Genomic DNA, 15,761 nt, shown 5'->3' on the forward strand with positions numbered 1-15,761 from the left:
CAAGACAGGTGGCCTCAACTCAGGGAGGAAATTCCTACCAGTCATGAGCTCCCTTCAGCAGTTTTAGAAATCTCATTCATGTGGGCAACTCCTTGTTTCCATGTTTGGCCCAGCTTCCTTGAGTATTTTGGCAAAATGAATACATTTGTCCCTGACTTTCCCAGCATCTGGGATTATGAAAATGTCCTTACACAGACTGGCCTCGCATTCTGGGCCCTAAAAGCACCACCTCCATGGCCAGTAGGCGCTCCAAGTCTACCCAGAGCACCCACAATTCTATTTCCCACGTTCACTCTTTCTGCAGCCTGACGCGTGTCACTTCCCAAGAAGGAAGCAGACACCACTAAAAAAACTCAGGAGACCATCAGTATAAGGATCAGGATGTTAGGGGAAAAAGCCTGTGGTCTTCGGTGCTCACCCACCCAACAGTGAGAGCCCAGCCTGGGTCTGTGCGCAGGGGGTGTGGGCTGGAGACGGAGAGGAGGGCACCAGAGCTGGCGTCAGCGGGATCTGTGCGGTGGCCGTAACCTCCAGCAGGGCTCCCGCTCACAGCTGTACCTGGCTGTCTGCAGACTCAGTGGACTCCTCGGGACTCCGCAGGGATGAGTTCGGCAGGCCCTGATCCAGCTCTAAACTCTCCACTGTGGTTTCACTTTTCCTCTTTCCTTTCTTCTTTCTCTCCACTGGGGTTGGTCCTTGCTCCTTGCTACAAGGAGAAATTCAGAATTAAAACTCTTGGGCAGTTTTTAAAACTAAGAGCGCTCAAGGGATGAAAGTTATGGTATCACATTCTGGAATTCTTGTCCCGGGGTAGGCTTTAATGGGGAATCTACAAGAGTTTCTTCCCAGAACTACACAGAAAGATGGGAAGAAATATGGCTTGAGGCAGAATTCACTTTTTTAAACCCCTATCATAACTACTTTGGCTATGATTAATGTGGTAAGAAATAAAATAATATGAACATCCCCAAAACCTCACTTTCAGTTTATATAAATGTCTTCTCTAGTAACGTTAATTGCCAGATATTAAGATACTGAGAATCAGTCAATTAATCTCCCTTTGAGTTACATGGGAAGAGACATTTCCCTAATCTGTCATCATCCTCTACTGAAAATGGTCTATATAAGCCTTAGAGTAAGTACTAGGAACTCAGAAATGAAAATAATACTGTCCTTGCCCTTGAGGAGGTTACAATTCTGAAAATCCTATAGGCCACCTACAGCCACAGCCCAGAAGGGTAGCTGAATGCCTCCAGAGAGAGGTGAAGACAGGCAAAGTCTAGCCATCCTGAATGGTCCTAAGATGGCAACACCTCTTAAAAAGCTTTTCCTGACCTCCTAGCTGATAAAGCCTCTTTTCCATATTCCCAAAGCACCTCGGCAATGCTTTGTCTAAGGTACACCAACTCTGTCTTTCACTAAAGTTAGTCTTTCACTGTGACATCAGTCTCAGAACCACTGAGTGCCTGGCTCCTGCGTAGCTGCTCCACAAACCTTTGTAAGTGGATAAATATTTTATACATCTCTGATCTCTCCTACCAGACTCTGAGTTCCTAGAGGACAGTAAGTATCTGATTAAGGTTTGTATTCCCCACAGTGAGCAGTTTCATGCCTTCTACATTAGTAAGTACCCAGTAGACGCTTACTGAATAGACGGATGCATCAAGGTCACTCGTCACTGGGGAGATACGGGAAAATGCAACTGAGCAGGGATGGGCATGGAACAGAAGTTATAACAGTAGCAGTAATAATAATTGTAGCTACTAGTTATAAAGCACCAATTACACACAGGCACAGCTCTTTAAGTCTCTCACATGCATTACCTCACTTAGTCTTCACATCCACCTTACGAGGCAGAGGGTACTACTATCCTCGTTTTATCAGGAAGCACGGTTGAGGCTCAGTTAGATTTCCAGGGTCATATGGCTGGTAAATGGTGAGAAAAGGATGTGAGCCCAGGCACGCTCTTAACCACCCTGGCACTCTTAGGGGGAATGGAAGAGTGCTAAGCACACATCTATTAAAGGACAGCCTGCATGGCTGGACGACAGGGCAAGTGAACAGAAGCACTAAGTAATGAGGCTGCAAGGAAACTGGTACATACCCAGCCAGAGAGCTCTGGCTTCATTCTGTGTGACAAAAGCCAGACGACAAGCCCAGGCAAGAGGAAATGAAGACCCAGGCTAAATATAATCAATGAAAACTCAAAGGTGAAGATGATTTAAAAGATCCAGGAGAAATAAAACCAGTACGTGTGAGCAAGGGACAGAACATGGAAGATGAGAAAAGAGCCAGAACCATGTTCTATCAGGTAAGAGATCAGAAGGTGGGCGGAAGAGAAGGAAGCAGATGGCCTTGTGTAGAGAGGGAGACCCAGCACGACGAACTTTTGTCAGGAATACCAATCAGTGATGATTGCTGGAATCAGCCTGCCTCTCTCTTGAACACCCTTCACTGCCCATGGACCCTCAATCAGGTCAGCACAAATAGCACGTCCTTGAAGTCTCCGGGCTGAAGAATGGCTTGTTTACTGCACAGGAAAGGTCTTTACAAAAATTATTCTGTCCCACCTGAGGAAATTAAACTTAAGGGCTCCTGCCATTTTGGAGATTATACATTTTAATAAGGGACCTGTATTCTCCAACACGGAGGAACAAACAAAGGTTCTACTGATCAGTTCAGAACAGGAGACACAGGTGACATAATTTACAAAGATCCTAAATTTTTGCAGGATATTCATGTCATGTTATATAGCTCCTCACTAAGAAAACTGTAAAGCAATTTACATTCTATGAAGCGCTTGTGTGTTCCACATCTCATTTCACTACTAAAACCACAGTCTCATGAGGGAGTCAGAGCAGGTAAATGAACCTCAAATTCCAAATAAAGAAAACAGGTTCAAAAGCTGCAAAGGTCCCAAAGTCACCAGCAGAGGCCCACACTCAGCTCATCTGACCCACAGCCGGTGGCTTTTAACACCATATTTTGTTTTCTGTCTTCTTCTTAAACCCCAGTCTCCCTTTTAATGTAAAAACTTCAAATCTCCTTTAATGTTATTTGAATCTCAAAATAATGACCAAAAGAAGTAGCAACAAAATATTCCAATGACCCAAATACAGAAAAATAAATCCACAAATCCATAGTTGTTGACAGTTTTTTATATGGATCTCTTAACAAAAGAAGGTTTGTGCTTAATTTTTTGGACACAAATTTAACAATAGCTGATTAATATACTAATATACTAAGAGTCACCATAATACAGTCACATGTTCAGGGCCCTGTTTAATCTTTAGTAAAATCTGAAATCCTTTCTCCCAACAACTGAAATCAATTTATCTGACTACTAAATATAACTTCATTATGTTACAAAACTCTGTCTACATGTTTACTCTTCATTATATGTATTTATCTGTGTATATACTAAGAAGTACTCAACTCAAACTCAATCTCAAACCTAAACCACGATCAAGCCACAATTAAGGAACAGAACCTCCTCAAAATATGCATCTTTGCTACATGATCTGTATATATTTTATATTTGCCTTCCATTTTTCAGACTCACATTAAATAATGAGTATAAGGACAAGTTACTGAGGCACTTTCAAAGTCAAGCCTGGGACACTACTAGATTTTCCTAGCCAGAAGCTGGGGCCAGGGGGAGTAGAGGAACATCTTCTTAAATACATGTTGGTAAAACAGGAAAACAACTGGTGAAACCTGCTTGCTTATTTGTGGGTAAGTTAGAAAATACTCCAGCTCAGAAATCTTCTAAGTGATTCCTGTAGGGTTACCTTTGGCAACAGAATCAATTTTGAGTTCCAAAAATTCTTCTTGGAGCTCTTCAGATAGTATCAGGAAGAAAAGATTCTTGTAAGCTTATAAATGGGATTTTCAAATAGGACACAAGAAAATATCACCAAATTCATTCTCCAGGAAGAGTAGATGAAATGTGTTTTCTCCCTCTTTGGAATAACTTCTGAAAACTTAATGCTTGAGAGTTTTATCAAATGAAGACATTTAACCTCCAAATTGTTCTACCTATAGACAGATTCAGTCCATGGAAGCTTGTTTGCTCCCTGAAACCCCAGGCTCTTCAAAAATAGGGGTCAAATAACATGTAACAAAACTACGTATGTATATACCCTCTGATCTAGCAGTTCCATTTATAGGAATATACTCTAAAGATACACCTCCAACAATACGAAAATATATACGAGTGAGGTTACTCACTGCAGCATTATTTAGTAACTGCAAGTTAATAGAAACTATCTACATAAAGAAACGAGAGTGAACAAATTCAGACACCTACAGTAGAGTACTATGCAGCTGTAAAACAACTAAGAATCCCACACACCGATGTGGAATGGTTTCCAAGATGCACTGCTAAGTGTGAAAAACTAAGTGCAAAATGGCATATTATGCTACCTTTCGTGGAAGAAAAAAGGGAAAATAAGAAAATATGTCTATTTGTATTTTAAAAAGAGGGGCACCTGGGTGGCTCAGTCAGGTAAGTGTCCAACTTGATTTCAGGGCAGGTCATGATCTCAGGGCTGGGAGATCAAGCCCACATGAGGCTCCATGCTGGACGTGGAGCCTGCTTGAGATTCTCTCCCTCCCAGGGCACCGAGATGGCTCAGCTGGTTAAGCAGCTGATCCTTGATTTCGGATCAGGTCATGGTCTCAGGGTCCTGGGATGGAGCCCCATGCCAGTCTCCACGCTCAGCTTAAGGATTCTCTCTGCCCCTCCCCACATGTTTGCTCTGTCTCTCAAATAAATAAATCGTAAAAAAACAAACAAACAAACTCCCCCTGTCCCTCTAAAAAATGTAAAATAAAACTAAAAAACAGGGATGCCTAGATGGCGCAGTTGGTCTGACTTCAGCTCAGGTCATGATCCCAGGGTCCTGGGATTTAGTTCTACACCAGGCTCCATGCCTGCCACTCCCCCTGCTTGTGCACACACTCTCTCTCTCTGGCAAATAAACTTAGCTACTAGTAGCCTACTACTGACGAGAAGCCTTAATATAAACAGTCAATTAACACCTATTTTGTATATGTATATTCTACTGTATTCTTACAACGAAGTGAGCTAATGTTACTAATGAAATTTTAAGGAAGAGAAAATCCATTTACAGTACTATACTGTAATTATTATAGAAAATCTGCATATAAGTGGATCCATGCAGTTCAAACCCGTGTTGTTCAAGGGTCAACTGTATTTGACTACATACCTTCAGCTTTTGGGGCAGTGAAAAAATCCTGGCCTTTTTGGTAGGCATATGGGTGAAGCAATTTTGAAGCCATTTTAGATGTGATACAGGATTAAGCAAATGAGTAAATGTGTTGATGTGAGGAGTCGTGGTTCTCAATGAGGAAGAGAGAAGATGTAAGTATGAAATGTTGTTAAGGCGAGGAAGATAACAGGGGATCTGAACTGCAGGCATTAGCAGGGACTCAGGATTTCTAAAATAAGCACATATATGAACACATGCATATAAATGCGCACACGGGTATTATGGATGTATCATGCTTGTGTGCATATAGTTGTGTGTACATGCATGTAATGTGCACATGTATGTGTGTGTTCCCCCTCACTCTGACAACTGAAAGAGCCAAAAAGTGAAGACGCCGCAGTCACAATGTACCCACCCAGCGCACACACCTTGGTCTGTAATACCAAAGTTCCTTCCAGAAATAGCCAATTCCAAGGCTGAGGTAGGAAGATATGAGATGAGCCTGAAACATTCTTGCTATGTCAGAAAGTAAAGGGGTGCTCAAAAAATGAAGGCAGCTTGGTGAAAAGACACAGGAGTAAACCTGAAGAGCTCTTGTGGGTCAAAACTGGGACCATCTGAGCACCAAAGCAACTAAGGACTGTAATGAGTTACGGAAACTGAGAACAACAGGAATCCAAACCAATAACGGATAGACGGATAAATAATGAATGTGTAAGGGAGAAGGGAGAGCTCTTGCTTCCTAAAGAGCCCAAATGGTAAACGCAGAGGAAATGTGGAGGTGGAAGATCATTCTGCAATCATTAGAGGAAAGACGAGTCCAGTCCAGACCATCCAGGAATGGATGACTGTTGAGAACATGGGAAGATGAGCAGGATTTTTGCATGACCTTGAAGTGTCTCCCCATAGAGTGCTTATTAGCTGCGAGTGAACAAAAGCAGTCAACTAGACAATGGTTAGGGAAGAAAATGGTCCTACTACTCTTAGGAAAAACTCACGGGAGTACTTAGGGATAAAAAATCAGGATACATGCACCTTATTCTCAAATAGTTCAAGAAAAAACGTAATTATTTTCATATATACCTATGCCATGACTGGAGTGGATACTGTGTATGTTCAGCATTGTTTTGCTGATAACCACTATGGACCTTCCAGACTACAAAAGTGGGCAGAAGGTCAGGCGGGACTACAGTACCCTATTCCTTTTACCACAGTGACTGATCCAGGGATGGATACATGACCCAGCCAGGCCAACTTAGCAGTCCCTCCTTTAAAAAAAAAAAAAAATTGGCAGGACTGCATAGGAAAATGAGTCTCTTTCCTCCTGCATTACAAGGTTGTTAAGCTGTGAGCCCAGAGCTGCAGGCCGCCGCGGTTCAACTTCCAGAAGAAAAGCAAAGGATGGAGCTGACACCCAGAAGGATGCAAGGGAGTGTTGGAGGCAAAGAACACTAGCAGAATCCTCAACGATACTTCCCGGTTCTGATCCTTAAAATCAGTGAACCCTCTGTTACTTTTTTTTTTTTTTAACTTAATTCAAGTTGGGTTTACGTCACTTGTAACCAAGGGAGTTCTGTATAACACAAAGACCTAATAATACTCTCACCACTTAATGGCACACAGGGCTAGATCAAAGCAATTTCATTTTTATAATCCTCTTTTCTAGCTTTCAGGGTTAGAACAAACTAACTTGCAAGGACAGAAAGAAAAATGACAGACAAGATTTTTGAAGCTCAAAGCACTTATTTTTAGTAGAAGTCAAACTTGATTTTACAATAAAACATGTATGTACCACGCAAGTAGGACGACTAACCCATGTAACTAACAGCAGCTGATTAGCAGGCCTCACCCCAAAGCTCTCCGGATGTCTTCTACACAGCTTCATCAGCCAAGAAGGTTTTCTACTTCTTTACTTTCTGCAGTTTGTATTAGGAAAATAAGTAATTTGGGGGCCTTCTGAATAGGAAACTACAATACAGTAGCTACTTACAGAAAATTATATAAAAGCACTAGACAGACAAGACTTTCTCAAACTTTCCTCCCAGCCTCGTCTCCAATTCCCAACCTCCAGGTTTCTTTGGTAGAACTGAGAGTTAGAAACTTAGCACCAGATCTGAATATGAGAAAGATCTGGGTATGTGTCACAACACTGCTCTACTAGGAGTCATTCATGACTCTGCCTCCATAGATTCCAGATAGTAAGAATTTTTATCTATCAAACAAACCCCACTATTTCAAAATAATTCATCATCCCATTTTTATTTTTTATTTTATTATTTTTTTAAAAGATCCTATTTATTTATTTGACAGGCAGAGATCACAAGTAGGCAGAGAGAGAGGAGGAGGCAGGCTCCCCGCTAAGCATAGAGCCCGATGTGGGGGCTCGATCCCAGGGCTCTGGGATCATGACCTGAGCCGAAGGCAGATGCTTTAGCCTACTGAGCCACCCAGGAACCCCATCATCATCCCATTTTTAAATTAAAACTTATAGAATATCCATTAAAGTCAGCAAGAAAAATCAGTTACTGCCATAGGGAGTTGCTGTAATTCCCAAATTCAGAACTGAAAAGAGCACATGATGCCAGTTACTACCTTCACAGACATGCACGTGGCTGGGGAGCACACAGCCCAGGAACTACCTCCACTCCAGGAACAACCCTTCAGAGAAGCTTCCAGTCCAGGCCTTGCCATAGGCCCTGATCCTCCTCCCAGAAGGACATACTATAAACATGGATATTACCCCCAAAGAGCCCCCCTGTACCCTTACTGCAACTTTTACTTAATGCCCATGTTGGTTCAGTCTATACACCGAGAACTGAGTTGGCAGAGATCGCAAAAATGCTGGTTAAATGAAAAAAAAAAAAAAAAATATATATATATATATATATATATATATATATATATATATATATATACATACATACACAGAACTGTTTTGGTATAGATATAGTCAACTGCACACAAAATGAGAAGCAAGTCTACCCTGTCCTCTGTCCCTTTAACTGTTATCACTAGCACCATCAAAAACAAAGATTACACTAGTTTGTGATATTATCCTAGCAAAAACATTACATACTTATAAGATAAAAAAGTACAGTTTTAATAAGCAATCTTATTAAAAGTTATAAAAGGGGTGTTACATGCAACTAATGAATCTGAACACTACATCAAAAATTTAGATGTACTATAATATGCTGGCTAACTGAACATTTTTTAAAAAGTTATCAAAGCAAATAAAATTTCAAAAAATGTAGATTTCAAATGACAAGCCATCCCTACTTCCACCAAATCCCACTTTCTAGAAAGAACTGCCTTTGAATGAGAGCACCCTAACTCCAATGTGTTCATGCCTCTAGTTCTCCACCTGTCAACATTAAGCAACAGTGACATCCTGGTAGGAAAGCTGATTAATTTAGATCTTACGTATCTCCCCTACTCTCTCCTCTACTCAATATTTTTGTTGAATTCTTAGGCAGTATGTTTTAAATTTTCATTAATTCTTTCTTGTTTTCTGACTGCTCCCGTTTCATAACTCATCCTTGTTTTACAGACAAAATACCACCTTGAATCTGAGGATGCAAATTTAACATCTTTACAAGTTTTTTCCTGGACTTCTTTCTTTTGAGGACAATTGTTCTGCTCACTCCCTTTTCCTCTTCTTTGCTGCTTAAAATTTTCCTCTATGGCCTCATGATCTTTGGTGGATTGCTCCTGTTCAAAATGAAGGAGGTTGAGGGGCGCCTGGGTGGCTCAGTTGGTTAAGTGTCTGCCTTCGGCTCAGATTATGATCCCAGAGTCCCGGGATCCAGCCCCACATAGGGCTCCTTGCTCAGCAGGGAGCCTGCTTCTCTCTCTTTCTCCCTCTGCCTGCCACTCCCCCTGCTTATGCTCTCTCCCTCTCTGTCAAATAAATGAAATCTTTAAAAAATAATAAAAAATAAAGTAAAATGAATGAGGTTGATAATACAGGTAGCTGGTGAGACCAAGTCTCACCCCCGAATGAGAAGCCTGGCTTAGTACTCTGTACACACAGGTACAATACCTTTTAGGGTATTGGCAGGAAAAAGGCAGAGCAATAGCCTGAAGTCCCTTTCCTGTTGATGGGAGTCTCCACATGGGAGTCCGAGAGCATCCCCTGGGGCAAACAGCTCAATACCTTTAGAGTAACTACCTGATTTCAGCCTGGAGCTGGCCAGCCATAAAGCCACTACATGCAGTCCCTTCAATCACCTCCACTTCTGGCCTGCCTCCCACCCCTTCTCCAGAGCTGACAGGTCCACTGTGAGGAAGCAGCATTTCTATCTCTACTACAAGGAGATCCTGCATGCTGGGATCCCCCCACTGTCATCCACCAGTATGATACAGTGGCCTGCCTTGCCCAGAAATTCACATTTCTCATCTTTAAAGATATATTCCCCTTTGTCCTTCCTGGCATTTCGCTATCATTTGGTTAAGAAGTGAAAATAAAAGTATGCTCAGCGGCTGTGTTCAAACTAGTAGCACCCCTCCCCCAACCTGCTATGGATTCTCCCAGGAGCCATCATTCTTCCTCTTCCCGTGAGCAGCCTGCTGTGAGCTCTGAAAATGATCTGCTACTCACCTGACCCAGAAAACCCTATGAAGTCATGCAAATCAAGAGGTTCAAATCTTTGGTTCACTCCAAGAACACACGTGAAACTGCCCAGGCCATCTCGGGTGGGCAAAGCCCACCCCAAAAAGCCCCAAGTATGTGACAGCCACGCTGTGCAGAAGCGGGGAGAGGTACTCAGGTGCTACTGCCTGGGGCTGGGAGGTGGGCCCAGGCTGAGGAGCGGGGCTGCACGTGGGGTGCGGGGCCCACAGCAGTGCTAAAGTTTTACCGCACAGGCTTAAAAATGCTGAGAATAATGCTGACTTAAGGGTTTAGATGCAGATTCTCTGGCCATTGAGCACACCCAGGTGAACAAACCCCAAGACATGGCGCTGAATTTACACAGTTCACAGTCAGATTAACTCGCACACGAGCTCTCCTGGGACCACGAGGTGAGCCTTTCTGATAAAGAGCAGACCGTTCCTAAACCAGGCGGCTGCAGAGAAGAACAAGATACCCCAGAAGAAACAAAAAACTTATGGCCTGGGAATCATTTCCACATAAAATAAACGCAAGTAAAAGCAAATGCAGGAAAAAAAAACAAAACGAAACTGGAAAAGCTCCCCCCCTTTAACATATTTATTTAAATACTTATTTGGTCTTTTTGCTTTAAGTCTTTTGTCTATTAACTCCTTTAATACCTGGCTCCGTACCCACCACTTCCAAGGGACTGACTTTGGCACAACTGAAACACTCCTGATCTGCCAAATCCTTCCAGTTATTCTGTATACGGTAATACTAGGGCCTTCTGCTTGTTTATGTTTTTGCCTGATTTTGAAACCCTCGCAGGGCTGTTGCTCTAACCCGTGAAGCTCCTCTGGGACAGGGAGGAGCACAGACGACGCTTCAATGCCACCTTCTTCCCTCCACTACCCCACTCCCACCGAAAGGACTCATGAATAAAGGCACACAGGAGGCACTACAAGATACAGAAAAAAGAGGCAGGTATTCATCTAGCATTCGTATTTATTAAGTGTTCTTTTCAGATTCAGTAAAGCCCACTGTGTACCCAAGCCTAACTTAAAAAGCCCTGAGGACAGAGTAATAAGCACCCCAGGTGCTCCTAGAAAAACAGGAATGGAGACTTAATCCGAAACTTCAGAGGTGGGTCTCTGCCACTGTCATTCGCAGTTCCTCCCTACTCCCCATAAAGCCCAGTGGGTTCCGAGCACTCTCTACTCAGAACTCGTATGTCTTCACATTTGTCTTCTTCCTTCTAATAACCGGTCAGAATATAAAAACAAGTCCCCTAACAGAAAGAATGCTGTCAACACACACTCTTGAGCCTAAGCCCGGCTCCGCTCAGCAAAGATCTGCAATCTCAACAAAGATGGGTGATTGACCTTCAAGCAGTGACACGGAGCTGGGCTGAGTTTCATTGCCCTCCTGCATCACAGTGGTGGTTGACTCACAGCTCTAAGGGTTATGGAACCGGAAGGTCTGGGCTTAACTTCCTAGAAGCAACCCCTCAAGAAGGAAACTAGAAAAGGTAAAACCTTTCTTCCAGGATACTACTAGACTTACTAGATTTGGGAAATAATATTCTGTTCTGGGTGGGCAAGTCAAAATAAATGGGGGTAAAAGCTGAGGCCCCAAACTTGGGAGTTTGTTTTGGAAAAAAATCTCCAAAAAACCAAAACCAAAACCAAAAAACTCTCATCTAACAAGCAATTCTCAGGCACAGGGTATCTGAGAATTCAACTCAACTCTGACACTATCTACCTGGAGAGAGCATCAGATTCCACAGGTTGTGGACGCACTGCCACAATTCTGCCCCTACCTGGCCTCCCCACTTCAGATGCCAGTCCCGAGTTCAGGTTCACCTGTGCTTCTGACCAACTGCCATACACCGGAGGCTCCAGTGACCACTCCCCCCCATCCACTCACTCCCACCCCATGTTCCATTAATTTGCTAGAGCAGCACACAGAACTCAGGGACACACTTACTTACATTTTCCAGTTTGTTAAAGGATATGACAAAAGATACAGATGGATAGCCAGATAAGGAGATCCACAGGGCGAAGTCTGGGAGGACCCTGAGCACAGGAGCTTCTGTCCCTGTAGAGCTGAGCTGTGCCACCCGCCTGGCACGTGGATGTATTTACCCACCTGAACGTTCCCCAAACCTGCTACTTTTGGGATTTTAAGGAGGCTTCCCCACATCGGCATGATCAATTATTATCCCCACTTGCAGCCTCTCCCCCCTCTCTGGATAATGAGGGGTGGGGCTGAAAACTCTAAGCTTCTAATCATGGTTGGTCTTTCTCATGACCAGTCACCATCCAGAAGTCTACCCAGAGTCACCTCACCAGAACAAAAGATGCTTCTAGTATTCTGATCGCTTAGGAGTTTGGAAGGGTTTAGGTGCCTCGTGTCAGGAACAGGGTCACAGACAAACGGTAGAACAAGGAATGCTCCTCGTGTTCTTAGCACTGCAAAGATTACAACAGTTTCAGGAGTCTTGTGTCAAGGATGGGTCGAAGACCAAATGTTAGAATAAGAGAGGAGACTGGTATTTCTACCACTCAGGAATGTACAAAGGCTTTAGGAGCTCTGTGCCAGGAACCAGGGCAGAAACCAATACATGTAGTTCTTATTACTTCACAGACTCATCACACCGTTCGTCTCTTTCCCTCTTTTTGGTTTTCCATGCCGAGCACATGTTAAATATAAAAATGTAAATATGCTCCACTTTCCCAGTGATCTTTTACCTGTTTCTCAAAGGATGGTCTAAGAACCAAGTACACTTTAATTATCTGGCAAGCTTTGGAATTTGTAGGTTCCTGGGTCTACCTGAGACCTAATAAATCACCCACTCTGGGGAGGTAGTCTGGAATCTACTTTCCTAACAAGCCGTCCACGTGATTCCTTAGGCACAGCAAAGTTTGGGCTTCGGAGATCCAAGCAGACGCTCCTCCACATAGGCTAGTTCACTGTTCAGTTTCTTTTCTTTCTTCCTTTCCCTTCCTCTTCCCTTACCCTTACCTTTACCTTTTCTCTCTCCCTCCCTATCTCCCTCTCTTTCTTTAAGATTTTATTTATTTGAGAGACGGTGAGAGAGAGCATGAGCTGAGAAAGAGGGAGAATCCCCACCGCCGAGCAAGGAGCTCGATGTAAGGCTCCATCTCGGACTCTGGGATCATGACCTGAGCCGAAGGCAGATGCCTAACCAACAGAGCCACCCCAGTGCCCCCACCGGTCAGTTTCTGGACTTTTGAGAGACAGAATATAAACCATTCTGACATAAGTGGAAACTCCAAAGCTTGTGTTCTGCCTCCAACAAAATGAACACTAACATTCAAGACCCTGGCTTAAAAAACTACCTCCAGCTCCATCCAAATGTTCAGCTCCTGATTTGAGAAGAGTGAAGCCTAAAGGCCATCAACCTAGTCCTCAGGCACTCCTCCTAGATATGGAGTAAGAACACCAGATGGCCTCACACACACTGGAATGCGTCATCTTTCCTGCTCATCGAACCATGCTTTGATGCCATGAAGCTAACTTTTACTAATGGCTATTTCAAGAAAGAGAAGTATGAAATTCACAGGCACGCAGAAGCACCTGATCCTAAAACTGTTGCTGAGGACAGAATCCATTACATCTTGGAAGGTTCCTTAGTGAGAAATTTCTTTGGCCGCCCTAAGGAAGTGCCAAGGTGCTTTCCTAATACCGAAGCATTTTCCCAAAGCCCTATCGACATTCTGTGGCCCCCAGGATTGGACTTGCTGCCTGCCTACCTTTCTGATGCCCTTGCTGCACCCAGACAGGCCCTGTGTGTCTACATCTGGATAGGTCTGTGTATGTGTTTGGGTGTATAGGTGCATGGGTATCTTTGTCTGTATGTCTTCTTACACCAGTGGCCCCTTCCTCTTTGGGAAAAGGTACTGTAATTAAAAAGCTGTAAAAGCAATTAATCTATACTAAGTGAAATTTACATATCAGAGTCAGGGAAATGACAGCCTTAATATGGCTTCTTCCTAGAAGAGCTTTTTTGCTTAAGTTTTACTCAATAAAGAAGTGCTCAAACTCCACGTCAGTTTGAGAAGAAAGGACGAGACGGTAGTTAAAAGTTAGTTTCCCCCTTCTCTTACTTGGGCATCACTACTGACATCACCCTTGAAAAGGACAATCTGCTAGGCTCTATCACCTGTTCAGAAGAGGAGACACGTTCGGTTATCTGCTTGCTGTCTCAAGTGCAGAAGCAGCATGGGAAAAAGCCGGAGCCACCTCACAGTCTCTAGAGGATTCGAGGACACTGTGGGTGCACAAACTGAAATTCTACAGAAGAAGGACCATTTCCTACAAATAAAAAAAATAATTTCTCTGACACTGGAATCTCCCCACCATCTTCCTTTCCCAACATTTCCCAGTGAGGCATTAACAGGTGCAAAGCTGTGGGAGAAAAAAGTGGGAGCCCAGAGTCAAATCCCAATAGTGCTGCCCATGAGTCTTGTGCCTTAGACAAGTTATTTTTTAAGATGTTTATGTCTTTAGTTAAAGTCGAGACACCACCTACTATTATTTAACAATGGAAAAAAAATGGGAATTATTGTATCTTACATGGGTCTTATTTTCACGGAAAAGAGCTCTATTCATTTGTTCTAGGAAAACAAATTATATACATAAGATATATAGTGTATAATACATAATCATATATAATATACAAATATGCAAAGTATGTAAATTATATATTATAATACATAAATACAAAAACACTCTTAATGTACCGAACATCCTGGCAAACCTCTCTGGTGACTGACCCCTAAGAGCATACAAGACAAAGCACAGTGGTCCGGACCTCAGGCACTTAACTGATGTTGATGAGACAAGTCGTACACAATGACAGCCTATGACTGAAAGGCACCATCTGCGAAGGGCAATGTACAGGACTGGGGATCAGGAGGTCTGAGTTTATGACACACCCCTGTACACAAGTCACTTCTCAGTGCATCTCCCTCTTCCTGGCTGCAGTACGACAGGTCAGACTCGCTCTCCTCAGTCTTCCCAGGGAAAAAGTCTCTGATTCACAATGCAGAGCAAGGCTCCAAGTGCTATGGAAGAGGGGACACGCCAGCCCACTGGTTTGGGGAAGCTCTATAGAGAACCAGGACTTGCACTCAGATCTGGAAATGGAAAGGACTTGGGGTCCTAGGAGAAGGACAAGGGCGTCATGTGGGAGGAATATAGCAAGAGCGATCCAGAAGAAACAAGACAAGTGTCTTCAGGGGCCAGTGACAACAATCTAGCTGGTGAGGTCGCTTGTCAGAGACCAGAAGTGGGGCTAGGGTCACACTCCAAAGGGTTTAAATAACAGAGAAAGGAGTCTGGACTTTGTCTTGGAAGCAGTAGGAACAACCAGAAGTTGCACAGCAGGCATAAACTGTTGGAGGAAATCTCATTCCCCGGTCCCCCGGTTTTACTCCTGAGGAGGGAGTAATACTGGTGACAGACTTTCAGCCCTTCTTCAAACTCCTCCCATGTCTCTGATCAGAGACCTCCCGGACTGGAGAGACTGGGAAAAGGAACAGCGCAGACATGGCCCAGCATGTGCTCCAGGCTTCAGTGCGTGCGGTTCTGGGAGACAAACTCAACGGAGGGAGTAACAAGCAGCCCCATTCCAGGCACAAGATGGCGGAGGCTCTTCAACCCGGTTTATAATAACCGAGCTGATCACTGCAACTCCATCTTTGTTGACTATTTCCAAACTGATTTGGAAAGAAGAGAGGATGAAGGCATTTGATTCACCACCTTTTCCAACTACAAACAGAAATAAGACAGTGACAGTGCTTCTCAAAGATTCACCGGTGGAAGCTGGCAAGATGAATCAAAGGTGGAAAAGTCCGGAAGCCTTAAATCAATTATGGAGCTCCCACGATAATCCAAGTGCCCAGTGAATG

At 43.5% G+C, this 15,761-nt stretch overlaps 1 protein-coding gene across 5 annotated transcripts in view; it reads right to left on the reverse strand.

Annotated features, from left to right (window-relative positions):
* The window catches only part of CHD6 (chromodomain helicase DNA binding protein 6), a 192,662-nt gene that overhangs the window by 110,802 nt on the left and 66,099 nt on the right, over window positions 1-15,761 (reverse strand). For all 5 annotated transcript variants that reach the window (XM_059407015.1, XM_059407012.1, XM_059407013.1 and 2 more), the window contains one exon: window positions 559-706. In XM_059407015.1, the coding sequence (XP_059262998.1) occupies window positions 559-706 (148 nt within the window). The remainder of the gene's footprint in view (window positions 1-558; window positions 707-15,761) is intronic.

Source organism: Mustela nigripes, chromosome 7 (assembly GCF_022355385.1).
Source record: "Mustela nigripes isolate SB6536 chromosome 7, MUSNIG.SB6536, whole genome shotgun sequence".
Lineage (NCBI taxonomy): Eukaryota > Metazoa > Chordata > Mammalia > Carnivora > Mustelidae > Mustela > Mustela nigripes.